The sequence below is a fragment of the Schistocerca nitens genome, chromosome 2 (assembly GCF_023898315.1).
Source record: "Schistocerca nitens isolate TAMUIC-IGC-003100 chromosome 2, iqSchNite1.1, whole genome shotgun sequence".
NCBI lineage: Eukaryota > Metazoa > Arthropoda > Insecta > Orthoptera > Acrididae > Schistocerca > Schistocerca nitens.
In genome coordinates this window covers 837,635,318-837,651,793 of record NC_064615.1, presented here as the reverse complement: position 1 = coordinate 837,651,793, position 16,476 = coordinate 837,635,318, and the positions used below count along the sequence as shown (strand labels likewise).

The 16,476-nt window shown below is 41.9% G+C and overlaps 1 protein-coding gene across 1 annotated transcript in view; it reads left to right on the top strand.

Moving 5' to 3' along the window:
• LOC126235378 (suppressor of lurcher protein 1-like) overlaps nt 1-16,476 on the top strand; it is a 375,544-nt gene that overhangs the window by 227,369 nt on the left and 131,699 nt on the right. The window contains exon 4 of the mRNA XM_049944101.1: nt 1,501-1,681. Coding sequence (XP_049800058.1) covers nt 1,501-1,681 — 181 coding nt within the window. The remainder of the gene's footprint in view (nt 1-1,500; nt 1,682-16,476) is intronic.

Genomic DNA, 16,476 nt, shown 5'->3' with positions numbered 1-16,476 from the left:
CTGTTTTTGAGTCAACTCAAAGTAACAATTACAGCTGACGTCCTATTTTATTTCTTGGGTACAATCTGATCATTGTCTTCCACTACAGATTTTGCCTTCTACTGCTTCTTTCTGACTTTCACTAAGGACTGGAAAGTCATCAGGGAATCCAGCCACTGATACCTTGTCACCGTGAATTTTGATTTCAGAACGCAGTCTCTCCTTGATTTTCGTCATTCGTTAAACAGCGTGGGAGAATGTATTCTCGTACTTTTATTGATATACAATATATATACTCTGAAGAGCCAATGAACTGGTACACCTGCCTAAGATCGTGTAGGAGCCCCGCGAGCACGCAGAAGTGCCGCAACACGACATGGCATGGAGTTCACTAATGTCTGAAGTAGTGCTGGAGGGAATTAACGCCATGAATCCTACACGGCTGTCCACAAATCCGTAAGAGTACGACAGGTGGAGAACAGCACGTTGCAAGGCACCTCGGATATGCTTAATAATGTTCATATCTGGGGAGTTTGGTGGCCAACGGAAGTGTTTAAAGTCAGAAGACTGTTCCTGGAGCCACCCTGTAGCAATTCTGGACATATGATACGTATTATTCCCCTGCTGGAATTACCCAAGTCTGTCGGAATGCACAATGGCCATGATTGGATGCAGGTGATCAGGAAGGATGCTTACGTACGTGTCACCCGTCAGAGCCGTATCAAGGTCTATCAAGGTCCAATATCTCTCCAAATGCACACGATCCACACCATTACAGAGCCTCCACCAGCTTGAACAATCCCTTGCTGACTTACAGGTTCCATGGATTCATGAGGTTGTCTCCCTACCTGTACACGTCCATCTGCTAGACACAATTTCAAAAAAGAGACTCGTCCGACCAGGCAACATATTTCCAGTCTTCAACAGTCCAGTTCCGGTGTTATTGGGCCCAAGCGAGGCTTAAAGCTTTGTGTCGTGCAGTCATCAAGGGTACGCGAGTGGGCTTTGAAAGACCATGTCGATGATGTTTCGTTGAATGGTTCGCACGCTGACGCTTGTTGATAGCCCAACATTGTAATCTGCAGCAATTTGCGGAAGGGATGCACTTGTCACGTTGAACGATTCTCTTCGGTCGTCGGTGATCCTGTTCTTGCAGCATCTTTTTCCGGCCGCAGCAATGTCGAAGATTTTATGTTTTACCGGATTGCTGATGATCACGGTACACTGGTGAAATGGTCATACGTGAAAATCCACACTTCATCGCTACCTCAGAGATGCTGTGTCCCATCGATCGTGCGCCGACTATAACACCAAACTCACTTAAATCTTGATAAGCTGCCAGTGTAGCAGCAGTAACCGATCTAACAACTGCAACTTCACCTGACACTTATTGCCTTATATAGGCGCTGCCGACCGCAGCGCCATATTCTGCCTGTTTACTTATCGATGTATCTGAATACGCATGCCTATACCTGATTGTTTGGCACTTCAGTGTATACAGCTGATGCAGTCTCCTTGCAGGGTGCGAGTGCTTGCTGTTCACGAGCACGTTCGGCAAGGAGTTTGGCGTCTTCAGCAGCCCCGACTACCCTCGGCCATACCCCAGCGACGTCGACTGCCTCCTCTACAGCTTCGTTGGCGGCTCGCACGACATCGTGCACATCACCTTCGTCGACTTCGACGTGCAGAAGACGCATCTTGAGTGAGTATAGCAAGTTATATATCTCACGGCAGAACCACTAAACACTATGATGTACGTGACACCTCAATGGCGTTAAATTCCTACAAAGGCGATGAGATGACAAAAAAATATTATGAGTGGGGAGAAAAAGGATAAAACGGAGAGTTACAGAATGGGAAAGTCATTTCTCCTTAATGTAATCCTACTGGTCTTCTTGGACCAGTTAATTAATACCTTCATATCTCCAATGCAAGACACACAAATGTCACAACATATTTAATCGGAACATATATATATATACTACTTAAGCATGCAGAATTTCCAATGACTTTTCAGAATCGTCTATTAGATATGAGAAGGAATTAAATGTTGATTCAAATCGAATCCCGCAGTGGCCAATTATGTTTTTTAATTCCAGTTTTTTGTACGAATATATTACGTTTTTCACATAACAGATTTCAAATCATGTCATTTCCATATACAGCAACTGTTAATGCCAAGAACAATACGGGCACATTATGAAGTGCGAAAGTCTGGCTGACAAGCTGTAACAGCTCATATCGTCGAAACTGACATTAGTATTTCATAACATGAAGGTAGACCCAAGTAGTAAGACTTAATGTTCCTTAAATTAAGTCATAATGAAATCAACACCTGTTCCATGTATAAACCTACATACCTGCTAAACTACAGTGATAATGAACCATCTATACTAGCAACAGGGATTATTGGTAAGCATGCAGTTCACTATTACACAAGAGCTCCAGTACTAAAGACCTGGCAGGTAAATCACTTTTCCATGTTCAAGAATAAAGAAGTGAAATCCGTCTGTAGTGTAAATCTAAAGTATTTTCATTTACACTTTTCTAAAAGCATGTAATACGTGTTACTCTATTTGAGCCGCAATGAGAACAAAGCTCAGCTAAACAGTGTAAAACAGTTTCATTAATATACTAGTTCAGTCTGTATTCCCCCCTCCCCCCCTCGCCTCTATAAGTGCATCTCCACCTCACTTTGTCCATCTGCTCCGTTCACCTCTGGGGATCTCTTCCTCCCCTCTTCTAAGCCAGACTACTCCCCACTCTTTCTGTCGGTCTTTTCTACCCTCCTGTCTCAATCTTCTTCTCTTTACTTTGTCAATTTGCTACTCGTCTTGTGTTCATGCGCATCTTTCTCGTGTAGCAATCGCATCCTTCCCTACGTCCATCTCCTCCGCCTCTCTCTGTCTCCTCCTTACTCCCTCTACCTCGTACGTCCCTCCCTGTTGACCTGCTCCACTTCTCTCATCTCTCCATCTCTTCCTCCTCCCTCCCTCTCTCTCTCTGTTAATCTCCTCTTCTCTCTGTCCATCGCCTTTTCCTTTCTTTCCGTCTGCCCTTCTCTATGTACATCTTCTCCTAAGCCCCTACGCATTTCCGCATTCCCCCTTACCTCTCCGCTTTATCACCCTTAACCCAGTCGGATGTTGCTGGTTCTTAAAACACAGCATTTCTTTCCCAATAGTAATATGTAAACCATATTTGTTTGAAATCGATCCAGGGATTTAGGAGGATGTGATGATGATGTCTGGATTGTGGGGCGCTCAATTGTGCGGTCATCAGCGACCATACAAAGTTCCCATTTTTACACAGTCAATTTTTTTACAATCTAATCTATCCACTATCACGAATGATGATGATGATGATGATGATGAGGAGGAGGAGGAGGAGGAGGAGGAGGAGGACAACAAAAACACACAACCGCCAGGCAGAGAAAATTTCCAACCCATCGGGAATCGAACCAGGGACCCCGTGATCCAGAGGAACCAATGTTAGCCACTCGACCACGAGTTGCAGACGTATAGGAGGAGCTTCATATCCGTGACGTAGGCCCGTAAGCACTTCGTATATATTCCACATAATATTAAAATAATTTGTTCTCATTTGTACACATAGTTCGCGTTGCAGTTTCCTTTTTCAAGCAGCTCATGTTTATGACGTCATACAATTATAATTTTGCATTTACATTCATTGGTACATTTTGATGTAGTCAGTAGTTTAGGAGATGTGCAAAACACATACGTATATAGACACATGCAGACGTTAATTCAAATTTGTAATGTCCCCTGGACCTGAACACAGGAGTCTGTGCTATGAATACGCTACAACATGCTTTACATATGTCACGATTCCCTCAGACATTTAAACTTCAGACATGTGTATCGGATTCACTCGGTTTGATCTGTGACACAGCTGTGATTTTATCAGACATTTACGTTCACGAGAGTATGTCTTCAGTCAAAGTGAAGGTAATTCCTTACCCGAGTCGATTTTGTATGGTGTAGCGTTCTGGGAGCAGATCAGGATGGGAACTGACGCTGTCTCCAGTAGTGAAGTGGCTCGTCCAACTCGTAGACCTGGTGCCTGAGAATACAAGCGGGAATATTTTCAGATCAGGAAATGAGTATGCAGATGGCAATGAAAACGAATCCATTAAAGACATTCATCATGTATCCGCAGCGCATGTGGACTGTAATTGCAAAAGTCTCATGATGATCTCCCCATTGGCGAAAGATTCCGGAATAATCCCCCATTCGGATATCTGGGAGGGGACTGCCAATGGGGAGGCGACCATCACCATGTTGGATAACCAAAGGAAGGATAACTTACTACGATTCGGGGTGTGGCATTTCAGAGGCTTAAACGTGATCGGGTAGCTAGAAATTCTGAAAAGGAAAATCCAAAGGCTCAATCTAGATATAGTAGGGGTCAGTGATGTGAAACGGAAAGAGGACAAGGATTTCTGGTCAGATGACTATAGGGTAATATAAACAGCAGTAGAAAATGGTATAACGTGAGTAGGATTCGTTATGAATAGGAAGTTAGAGAAGAGAGTGTGCTACTCTGAACAGTTCAGTGATAGGGTGGCTCTTATCAGGCTCGAGAGAAAATCAACATCGACAACGATAGTTCAGGTATAGATTCCGATGTCGTAATCTGAAGATGAAGAGATAGAGAAAATGTCTGAAAGGATAATACACTACATAAAGGGAGCTAAAAATGTAATAGTCATGGGGGACTGGAATGCAGTTATAGGGGAAAGAGTAGAAGAAAAAGTTACAGAAGATTTGGGCTTGGGACAACGAATGAGAGAGGAGAATGTAGTAAACTTCAGCAAGTAATAGACAATACTCTGTTCAAGATCATAAGAGGAGGAGATACACTTGAAAAGGCCGGGTGGTGCGGAATGATTTCAGTTACATTACATCAAGGCCAGACAGATGTGCCGAAATCAGATACTGGATTGTAAGACGTACCCAGGAGCAGATATAAACTCAGATCACACTGTAGTAGTAATGAAGAGTAGGCTGAAGTTAAAGAAATTAGTCAGGAAGAATCAATGCTCAAATAAGTGGAATACAGAAGTACTAAGTGATGACGAGATAGGCTTTAAGTTGTTTAAGACCATAGATGCAGCAATTTTGAGTGGCAAAGTAGGCAGTACAACTGAAGAGGAATGGACATCTCTAAAATGGGCAATTACGAAAGTTGGAAAGAAAAACATAGGTACAAAATAGGTAACTGTGAAGAAACGATGGGTAACAGAAGAAATACTAGTTTTCGATGAACGAAGAAAATACAAAAATGTTCATGGATTCAGGAATGAAGAAAAACAGGTCTCTCAGGAATGAAATAAATAGAAGTGCAGGGAAGGTAAGACGAAATCGTTGCATGACAAATATGAAAAAATCGAAAAGGAAATGATTGGCAGATGGACTAACTCAGCCTATAGGAAAGTCAACACAGCCTTTGGTGATAATAAAAGGAAGGGTGGTAACATTAAGAATGCAACGTGAATTCCACTGTTACATGCAGAGGAGAGAGCGGATAGGTGAAAACAGTAGACTGAAGGCCTCTATGAGGGGTGGGGGGATAGGGGGGAGAGATTTGTCTGATGTGATAGAAGAAGGAACAGGAATCCATTTTTAGAGCCTATAGGGTATTCAGTATTAGAATCAGAATTTATGAGAGCTTTTTAGAAAGGTAAATTCTGACTTTCAGGTTGATAATGGAAGCAAGACTAAAGAAAAATGTAGACACGTTCATAGGATTTGTCGACTTGAAGAATGAGTTCGGCAATGTAAAATGGTCCAAGATGAATTTTCCTGGCAGATTAAAACTGTGTGCAGAACCGAGACTCGAACTCGGGACCTTTGCCTTTCGCGATCAAGTGCTCTTCCAACTGAGCTACCCAAGCAGGACTCACGACCCGTCCTCACAATTTTACTTCCGCCAGTACCTCGTCTGTGCTTGGGTAGCTCACTCCAAATCAGCGCACACTCCGCTGCAGAGTGAAAATTTCATTCTGGTGCAAGATGTTCGAAATCCCAATGAAAGTAGGGGTAAGGGGTAAACTACAGGGAGAGACGGGTAATATGCAATATGTACCAGAGTCAGAGGGAACAATGAGTGGACAACCAAGAGAGAAGTGCTCGGATTAAAAAGGGTGTGAGACCAGGATGTAGACTTTCGCCCCTGCTGTTCAGTCTGTATATCGAAGAAGCAATGACGGAAATAAAAGAAAGGTTGAAGAGTGGAATTACAGCCGCTTGGTGTAGCAGCGCGTTCTGGGACGCCTTCTCACGGTCCGCGCGGCTCCCCTCCGTCGGAGGTTCGAGTCCTCCCTCGGGCATGGGTGTGTGTGTTGTCCTAAGCTTAAATTAGTTTAAGTTAGATAAGGTAGTGTGTAAGTTTTGGACCGATGACCTCATTAGTTTGATACCGTAAGACCTTACTACGAATTTCCAAAAATAGTGGAATTACAATTCCACCTAAAAGGATATCAATGATACGATTCGCTCACGACAATTTATACTGAGTGAAAGTGAGGAAGAATTACATGATATGCTGAAAGGAATGAACAATCTAATGAGTGCAGTTTATGGACTGAGAGTAAATCGAAGAAAGACGAAAGTAGTGAGAAGTAGCAGAAATGAGAACAGAGAGAAACTTGAACGTCAGGATTGATGGTCACGGAGTAGATGGAGTTAAAGAATTCTGCTACCTAGGCAGCAAAATAACCATGACGGATGGAGTGAGGAGAACATCAAAAGCAGACTAGCACTGGCAAAAAAGGACGTTCCTGGCCAAGACAAAACTACGAGGATCAAACATAGGACTTAATTTGAGGAAGAAATTTCTGAGAATGTACGTTTGGAGCACAGCATTGTACGTCAGTGAAACATGGACAGTGGGAAAACAGGAATGGAGCAGAACGGTGGGAGCCGCGCGGACCGTGAGAAGGCGCCCCAGAATGTGCGGCTACACCACGCGGCTGCAATTCCACTCTTCAACCGTTTTTTTTTATTTCCGTCATTGCTTCTTCGATATACAGATTGAAGAGCAGGGCCGAAAGACTACATCCTGGTCTTACACCCTTTTTAATCCGAGCACTTCGCTCTTGGTCGTCCACTCATTGTTCCCTCTGACTCTTGTACATATTCTATATTACCCGTCTCTCCCAGTAGTTTAACCATACCCCTACTTCCATCGGGATTTCCAACATCTTGCATCATAATGAAATTTTCACTCTGCAGTGGAGTGTGCGCTGATTTTGAAACTTCGTGGCAGATTAAAACTGAGTCCCGGACCGAGACTCGAACCCGGGACCTTGTACGTTTGGAGCACAGCATTGTACGGCAGTGAAACATGGACAGTGGGAAAACAGGAATAGAACAGAATCGAAGCATTTGAGATGGAGTGCTACAGACGGATGTAGAAAATTAAGGTGACTAGTAGGGTAAAGAATGAGGAGGTTCTGCACAGAATTGGAGAGGAAAGGCATCCGTGGAAAACACTGACAAAGGGAAGGGCCGGAATGATAGGACATCTGTTAAAACCTCAGGGAATGTTCTATGGAACTAGAGGGAGGGAGCTTTACAGAGAAAAACGGTAGAGGAAGAAAGGGATTGGAAACATCCAGCAGATAACTGAGGACGTAGGTTGCACAGGAGGGGCCGCATCAAACAAGTCAGTAGACAGATCAGAAAAAGGAAATTGGCAGGGAAAAAGGACAAGGTACTCTGAATAATAACTGAGACTCAACAACTGTCCAATCCTACGAGGCATTAATACGTTGACTATGTTGTGCAATCCTTCATGTACTTTGTGCAGCTAAATGCCACGAGAAACAAATTTCGGTCCTGGGCGCAGAGTAAAGCAGGTTCAGCGTCTGAGGCAAACTGAGATCGGAATATGAATCTTCAGCAGCGCCGGCGGCGCTGGTTATATAGGCTGGCATGACGTGCCTCCCACGCGACCACGCTCTGTCCTCCTTCCAGAAGCTTCTATGCTGCTGGTCACGTATCCCGCACTACCCGTATCACAAAAAACACAGTGCCTCCAGTTTCCTAGCGTCCTTGCGACGTTAGGTTACTCGTTTAGTGACACTCTTTGAGCAACATTATATTCTTAGCAGTACGCTCTCTATACTTGACGCTACTCATTTGCGACATATATGTGACACATCCCTCTCGGAGTGAAAATTTTGTAGTTTCTGCCCTGAGAGACTGCAAAATTTTTCTATCAGCTGTGTTAGTATGTACCTCTTGGATTCGATTCTTTATTTACAAGTAAATTCATCTGTACCTTTTCCTTTAAAATTTTTTCATTTTCTTCCTTTATCCACACTTCCTTCAAAATGCTGTGTTACTTCTGTTCATACTTAGGTCGTCTTCCAATTAATCATTGCTCTTATAGCATATATTCTATTTCCGTGCACAGTTAATCATATACTTCTTTCAGCATATAATTCACAATTAATTTTTTTACTTCTTATTACATTCTTTTGTAGCACTTATTTCAAAATACTGCAGGTTTAACTTCTCACTCTAATTTACATAATTTCTCGTAGTATATGTATAGTTGAACAAATCGTTTCCTTTCATTCGACACACAAATTAATTCTACCTTGCGTTCCTTTTGCAAGGCTTGCATTCACACAAAACAACTGTTTTTACCCTAAAACATCATAAACTACCATTTATCCACAGCTACACACCGGTTTTCAACATGCAGTTTATAAACATAAAGTTCACAGTACACCTTTTCATGAAGCAATTTGTCATAAGCACATCGTGCTCTAAATACATCACTGTTTCTTGCTTGTAAAAGGGTGTAGACGAAAACGTCCTAATACAAACTCATTATGAATTCTTCTTTATCAAGCGTGCACAAAATATCATTTTGTCTATGCTCTCATAACTATTTCCACACAACTATACATTTCTCTTATTTACCACTTTTACTTTCGTGTCTATCTCTTATCTGTTCTTGTCGTAAACATTCAAGGCCGTCTTCTTTATACATTTTCAAATGTCTTGTTGGTACAACACTTTTTTCATACATTACCGCTGTCTCTAGCTTCATATCTGATTGGCTTTCTTTCAAATACAGTTTATTCAGTTTCTCCTAAATCTCTTCAAGTAGGCGGATACCTTACCAGTTCTCTACTTGGATACTGGTTTACAATCTTATTCATCACACATATCTTCTAATAACAGTCTTCACCCATTGTTCTTCAGATCAACTGAAAACACTCTCTACAGCATTTACAATTTTTACATATGCACAGTACTACAATCATGATTACAGTGCTTGACCTGCATAATTCCAACAGATCTGCTGCCTAATGAAAATCCACGACAAACAGTCTTTTGTTGAAACAAAATTTCGTTTTTCAATTCATCCAATTTATACCCTGCTCATTTTAAATTATCTATCTCACTTCATGCCCACCAGGGAGATTGAAAGTAAGTTCTGTTATATTGCTCTTTCCTGATTAACAATGCAACACTATATCTATATTCAAATTCGGAACTATATCATTATTTGTTGAATTTTTTCTAATAATATGTTGAGGCTGTATTAATATTTGAGCACCATATCCTTTCCACTTTTCCATAAATTTCAATTTTCCTGTACCACGAATAACTACATCAGTAGGTTTATTATCGCTACATAACAATGTAAGTCCTTCACCTTTTGGAACTACAAATTACCATTCCTTACCTCTTATTCGTGTCCAAACACTTTCATTTAACACAATGTACTATTAGATACAATTCTTTAGGCATTTTAGCTACAGCCTGAGACCTCTTAGCTTCATACTTCTATGGTCATAGATAGACCAAAGGACAAATGTTTTGCTTGCAAATTCTGTGACACTGATTTATCTTTTTACGTAACAAATGATCATTATTTAACTCCACATACTGCCTTTTTCCATCATCTACTGACAGTATTTCCTTCTCTGGTGCTATATATGTAAACAACTGCTTCTTTACATCTACTTTATCAAGAAGTGGCCAGATTTTATACATGTAAAAGACACTACTATCTACAAGGCAAACATTCAAGACATAATTTAAAATATTGCCAGCTCTGAACACACCAAAGTTTATTACTTCAAGCAACTGATAATGATTGTCCCCTGCAAAGTATTATTGTGAATCTCTTATGTTTAATTTCATCTTATATCAGGTCTAAATATTTTACTACTTGCGCGAAGTTACTGAAATGTGGTAATGAAATACCTTTTTGTACATTTACGATTACAGTAATTAGTAAATTGTATTCCAATTCTGACTCATTAAAGATTATGTTAGCTGAATTAGCTGCTCATTAATGTTATCAATATAACATCTCTCTGCAACCTTCCGTCAGTGCCACTTTCGAACTGCGTTATTTGCTGACTAAGACTTTTCACTCCCTGTGTGATAACCTCTTCATTTATTCCTACGAAGCTTAATGTTTGATTCAAACTCGTTAGCTTTGATTTTACTGTGGTAGCTTGCTCTCCTGTTAACCTTAATAGCTATTTCTGCACTGCTTCCAAAACATCAATTTTTGCGTTAAGATGCGTGGCATCATGTTCATCCAGAGTTCCAAATAATATTTTGCTTATTTCCCAAACAAAATTTAGTGCTCCGCATTCCTGTACTCTTCTTTCATGGCAAGCTAGCTGTCCAATTAGACTTTGTGATTTCACAATTTACCTATGTGGAAATGTAAGGCCTGTTTTGTTCTGGCACGTTCTGAAGCATTCAAGTTAAGCGATGTATAGTCTTCTCTGACAGAATTCTACACATTTGATAGCTAATACTCCGGTGTTTTAAAACTTATTCTTTAATTTTACTAAATTGAAATAACTCTCAATTCTCCATGTAACACTATAAAGACTGATATTCCCCATGTTGTCATACTGTACTCCTGGTGATGACCAGAACTTTGTAAATTAGAGATCTACATGATGTGCCACTGTTTGAACCGAAGTAATTCCGAATGATTTTATGGAAACTGACACTCCCACATATTTTGCAGCCATCCTGTAATCAAAAAATACTCTTTCAGATGTCAGATGGTTGAAATGTACTGTTATACACTTACTATCTCTTAAATGTAAGACCACATTCTTGGTGCTTTAGCTTTATCATATATGTGTCTCGCCATTGACTGTAATTTCTTCGATCTTCCATTACGAACACTTTTGTCATATAGCAGAACTTTATCCATTGGTTGAAATTCTTTAGGGTGTTGGGCCTTGCATCGTACTCATTACTCCTTAATTTAGAACGAGTATTGAAATCATGTGGACACTGATACATAACTTTCATTTGGTCTTTTAATTCAAGCACACAGTCATCGTAATTATAAATTATCTCAGCTGGGTTCTTTTGCAGAATTCCTGGTATATTGCACACTCTCCGAAAGAACAACTCATGAAATGTGCATCCCGTTGCTCTACGCGGTGTTGTGTTAAATGCGAATACCGCATATGGATCCCAGGGATCCCAGTCCGTCTGTGCTCTGTGTATAAAGCGTCTGAACGTTTCAGTTAAGATTTGGTGTTTACTTTCTAATGCTCCATTACTCTGTCGTCTGTGTCTTCTCTCTAGGCAATAATTTACATACTTATCGCATCGTTTCGCAAATAAAGTTACTACCCGTATCACTCAGTAGTAAGGTTGGTATGCCAAACTTCAAAACAATCTTTTCCACTAGAGCTCTTTCTACCGTTTCGGTATCTTGTTTTTCAGTGAGTTCCGCAACTAGGAACTTCGCTAGTGCATCCTGAAAGGTAAGGATGTACTTATTACGTTTCTGTGTTTGTGAAAGGCGGGGGTGGGGGGGTCTACAAGGTCGATATCACATCTTGTTGTCGTTATCTCCATTGTTTTATTTTGGATGATCTTCTTCTTTTACTAGCTTTGACACTGGTGAATGTACTGCTCTATATCTGCTTTCATACTTTCCTGTGTATAATATTTCTTTATCCTGTTTTGAGTTCTAACGATACCCTGAAGGCCACCAATTGGTGAATCATGGAACTCTTACAGAATCGCTTACTTTTCCTCTCGACTCAGTCTAACAGCTGGTTCCTTCACAGCTGTGTCACCTGCCCTGATCTATGTATCTTTATTTTCCACATGGCCCGGATTGCTGACCCCGCTTATCTCCCGTTTTCCATGTGACCCTCTAGTGTCGCCGTTTACAACCTCAGTGATGGCTTTAAACTCTAACCCCTGCAGTTGTCTCAGCTGTTCCGGTTGCCTACCCCGAGTTGCTTTTACTCCTTTCCTACTCATCAGTAACAGTGCTTCGATTTCTAATTCTAGATAGAATATATGCAATCTCATTTCACTTGCACTTTTGTAGAGAATTTGATAATCATTATCTTCCTGTTTTAGTCTAACTTTTAACAAACACTACTTACCCATGTTAATGGCTTCTGATCCATACATGCTGTTAATTTTCTGCCTAATAAATACGGTCGAAAGTATTTAACTGCCCAGCATATTTCTGACTTCTCCATTTCTACAGTACTGTATGACTGTTTCGCCTTATTTATGGTTCTGAATGCATATGCAACAGGAAGATCGCTATTCCGTTTTCCTTGATTCAGTAGGGCTCCGACAGAGTTATTACTAGCGTCAGTTGTAACAATCAACTCTTCACTTAACAGTTTTTCCTTCAATTGTTAAATTGCTTCCTCCTGTTCCTTTCCCCACTTGTATGCAACCCCTTTCTTCTCCAAATCATGTAAGGGTTTTGCAATTTTACTATCATTATTTCCAAAACGACGCCGATACCGGCTTAACCTTAGAAAGGCTGTAACTGTGTAGTAGTCTTTGGTTGTGGATACTGCTTTACTACTTCGACCTACTTTGTATCAGGCTTTAACCCCTCTTCAGTAAGAACATACCCAAAAAGGTAACCTCTTTGCACCAAAATTAATATTTATCTACTCGTAGCTTTAAATTGTAATGCCTTAATCTTTCAAAGACCACCCAAAGTCGACAACTATGCTCTTCTATTGAGGAGCTAAATGTTACTACGTCATGTAATTAAATGAATACATTTTATTCTTGCAATCCCATTAGAATGGAATTCATCAAATTCTTGAATGTATTTGAAGCCATTTCCAGACATGATGGCATCCTCTCGTACTCATAATGCTCATATGGCCTACTAAACGCTGCTTTATCCTGGTCTCTGTCACCTAACAGCACTTGATAATACCCCTTCGCTAAATGAAGTGTTGAGACATACTTGGCTTTTCCTAGACCACACAAAATCTATCATAGCAAGATTATTAACAGATACCTCATTGAGGCGGCTATAGTCTGCTGCAATCCGCCATTTTTGTTTTCCGCTAGCTTCCCTTTTCTTTGGAGTCATTATAAGCGAAAAATTCCATCCACTGCTACTTTGAACTATGATATCGTCTAGCTACATTTTATTAATTTCCTATTGCAAGACCTCTTCTTGGGTCTGTGCAATTCTATATGGTCTCAGATATTTTACCCGACCTTCTGCTTGTAGTATTAATTTTATTTCATGCATTAACGTATCTGTGTGTATCAGTTGCTCTCCTGGCAAATGAAATACACTCATGCTCATAAATGAAGGATAATTGCAGAATGTCGTGCCACACAACGTGGCACTACACAAAACTGACGCTAATAGCATAGGCAACACACACAACACAGATCTGTAAGTCCACGGTATTGGTGATAAGTTGAGAAAACCGTACCAAAACACATGTGCTACAAAACGCCACTGTTTCCTCTGCATGTACCCCTACAACAATATGGGATATGATCACCATGCACAGGCACACAGGCCGCCCAAGGGGTTGGCATACTCTGAATCAGGTGGTCGAGCAGCTGTTGGGGTATAGCATCCCATTCTTGCATCAGTGCCTGTCGGAGCTCCTGAAGTGTCGTTCGTAGGATTTTGAAGATGTGCAGCGATACGTCGACCGAGAGCATACCAGACGTGCTCGATGGGGTTTAGGTCTGGAGAACAGGCAGGCCACTCCATTCGCCTAATATCTGCAGTTTTAAGATACTCCTCCACGATGGCAACTCGGTGAGGCCGTGCGTTATCATCCATCAGGAGGAAGGTGGGACCCACTGCACTCCTGAAAAGGCGGACATACTGGTGCAAAATGACGTCCCGATACACCTGACCTGTTACAGTTCCTCTGTCAAAGACATGCAGGGCTCTACGTGCACCAATCATAAACCCACCCCACACCATCAAACCACGACCTTCATACAGGTCCCTTTCAAGGACATTAAGGGGTTGGTATCTGGTTCCTAGTTCACGCCAAATGAAAACCCGGTGAGAAACACTGTTCAGACTATACCTGGATTCGTCCGTGAACACAACTTGGGACCACTGTTCCAGTGACCATGTATTGTGTTCTTGACACCTGGCTTTACGGGCTCTCCTGTGACCAGGGATCAGTGTAATGCGCCTTGCAGGTCTCCGGGAGAATAAACCATGTCTGTTCAGTAGTCTGTAGACTGTTTGTCATGAGACAACTGTTTCAGTGTCTGCGGTAAGGTCCCGAGCAAGGCTACCTGCAGTACTCTGTGGCCGTCTGCAGACACTGATGGTGAAATATCGGTCTTCTTGTGGTCTTGTACACTGTGAACGTCCGGTACTGTAGTGCCTCGACACATTTCCTGCCTGCTGGAAGCGTTGCCATAATCTTGAGATCACACTATGTGGCACATGGAGGGCTCGTGATACGACCTTCTGTGTTTGACCAGTCTACAGTTGCCCTAGTATTATACCCCTCATAACATCATCAGTATGTGTTCTTTGAGCCATTTTCAACACACAGTCACCATTAGCACGTCTGACAACGTCTGCACACTTACTCGCTGCACAATACTCTGACATGCACCAACCCACCTCTGTGTATGTGGACTGCTGCTAGCGCCACCGTGCGACGACCGCAGGTCAAATGCACAGCATGGTTATACCCCGAGGTGATTTAAACCCGCGAACCGCCCACCAGAGCGTTGTTTCAGCATTTATCAGCATTATCCTTAATTTATGAGCATGAGTCTATATGACTATACCCATACATATATCCGTTGTGGTATTCCTTTCTTCTTTATATAAGTGCTCAACTCTGAGATTCTCTTTTAATTTGCTTGCCGTGAATCTCTGGCCTTACTCTAAATTCCTCTTAATATGGCACTTTCTCAGCCACCGTTACTGGATACTAGATTGACAGACATTCTTCTGTCGTGTTAAGCACACTCGTTACGCATGTGCCACATTTTACGATACCATTGGTTCTGGTACATACACTCCTGGTCTGATTTGTAGCTTAGGAATTATCACTTCTGACACATGCCTTGAATCTACATTCACTTTAAAAATTCGCTCCTCTCTTGCACCCATAATTATTCTTTACCCTTTTTTCATCTCTGTTCTTGTAGATTTTCTCCCACGCTGACATTTCCCTATTTTCGCAGCTCCAACCGCCACTGAATCCTGATGTTTCACAGCTTCTCCTATACCACTGTTCGATTTCTTGTGGCTCCAACCACAATCCGACCAACGCAGTGCTCTCTAGTGACGCCAAGCCCTTCCTCCTTAAGTTTTCGTTTTTTTGTGGCTCCTACCACCATGAAACCGGCCCTACCGCGTTCGACTTTTCCTCGCTCTGCAGTTCCGACCGTCATCGAACGGCACTTACCGTGTTCGACGCACGTTTCCCACGTCCTGCGGCTCCTACTGCAAACGAAGAAACATATGGCTTTCTCGTGACTCCTGCCGAAACGGCACCTACCTTATTCGCAATACTGCAACTTCTCTCGTTCTGCGGGACCGACCACAAACGAACAAACAAAAAAAAAATGGTTCAAATGGCTCTGAGCACTATGGGACTCAACAGCTGTGGTCATCAGTCCCCTAGAACTTAGAACTACTTAAACCTAACTAACCTAAGGACATCACACACACCCATGCCCGAGGCAGGATTCGAACCTGCGACCGTAGTAGCAGCGCGGCTCCGGACTGGAGCGCCTAGAACCGCACGGTCACCGCGGCCGGCAAACGAACAAACACATCGATGTCTCGCAGCCCCTACCACGCCTGCACTAGAATAACTGTTTATCGTGGCTTCTGTCACCTCATCGTTTACATGTTTCCTTTGAAATTCTCTCTTTAGGAACTGTCGTGCCCTTGCAGCTCGCACTGTATTCTCTTTCCACGAATCCTTACACTTTTCGAACCATAATTTATCACAGCATTCTGTTTCATTAGGAGATCCCTTCCTAACAGACGCTCAAATGGCAGATCTACCTCTGCCCCTATAACGTGGACTGTGTGCCTTACAAACAGAGCTCTTACGACATGTAATTCAATGTCTACAGTACCTTCCGTCTGTCATAATTTTAGCGATACCTCTGATCCTAATACTTGTCTCTGTATTACACAAACATTCCTTTTTAACTAAACTGATTGTGCACC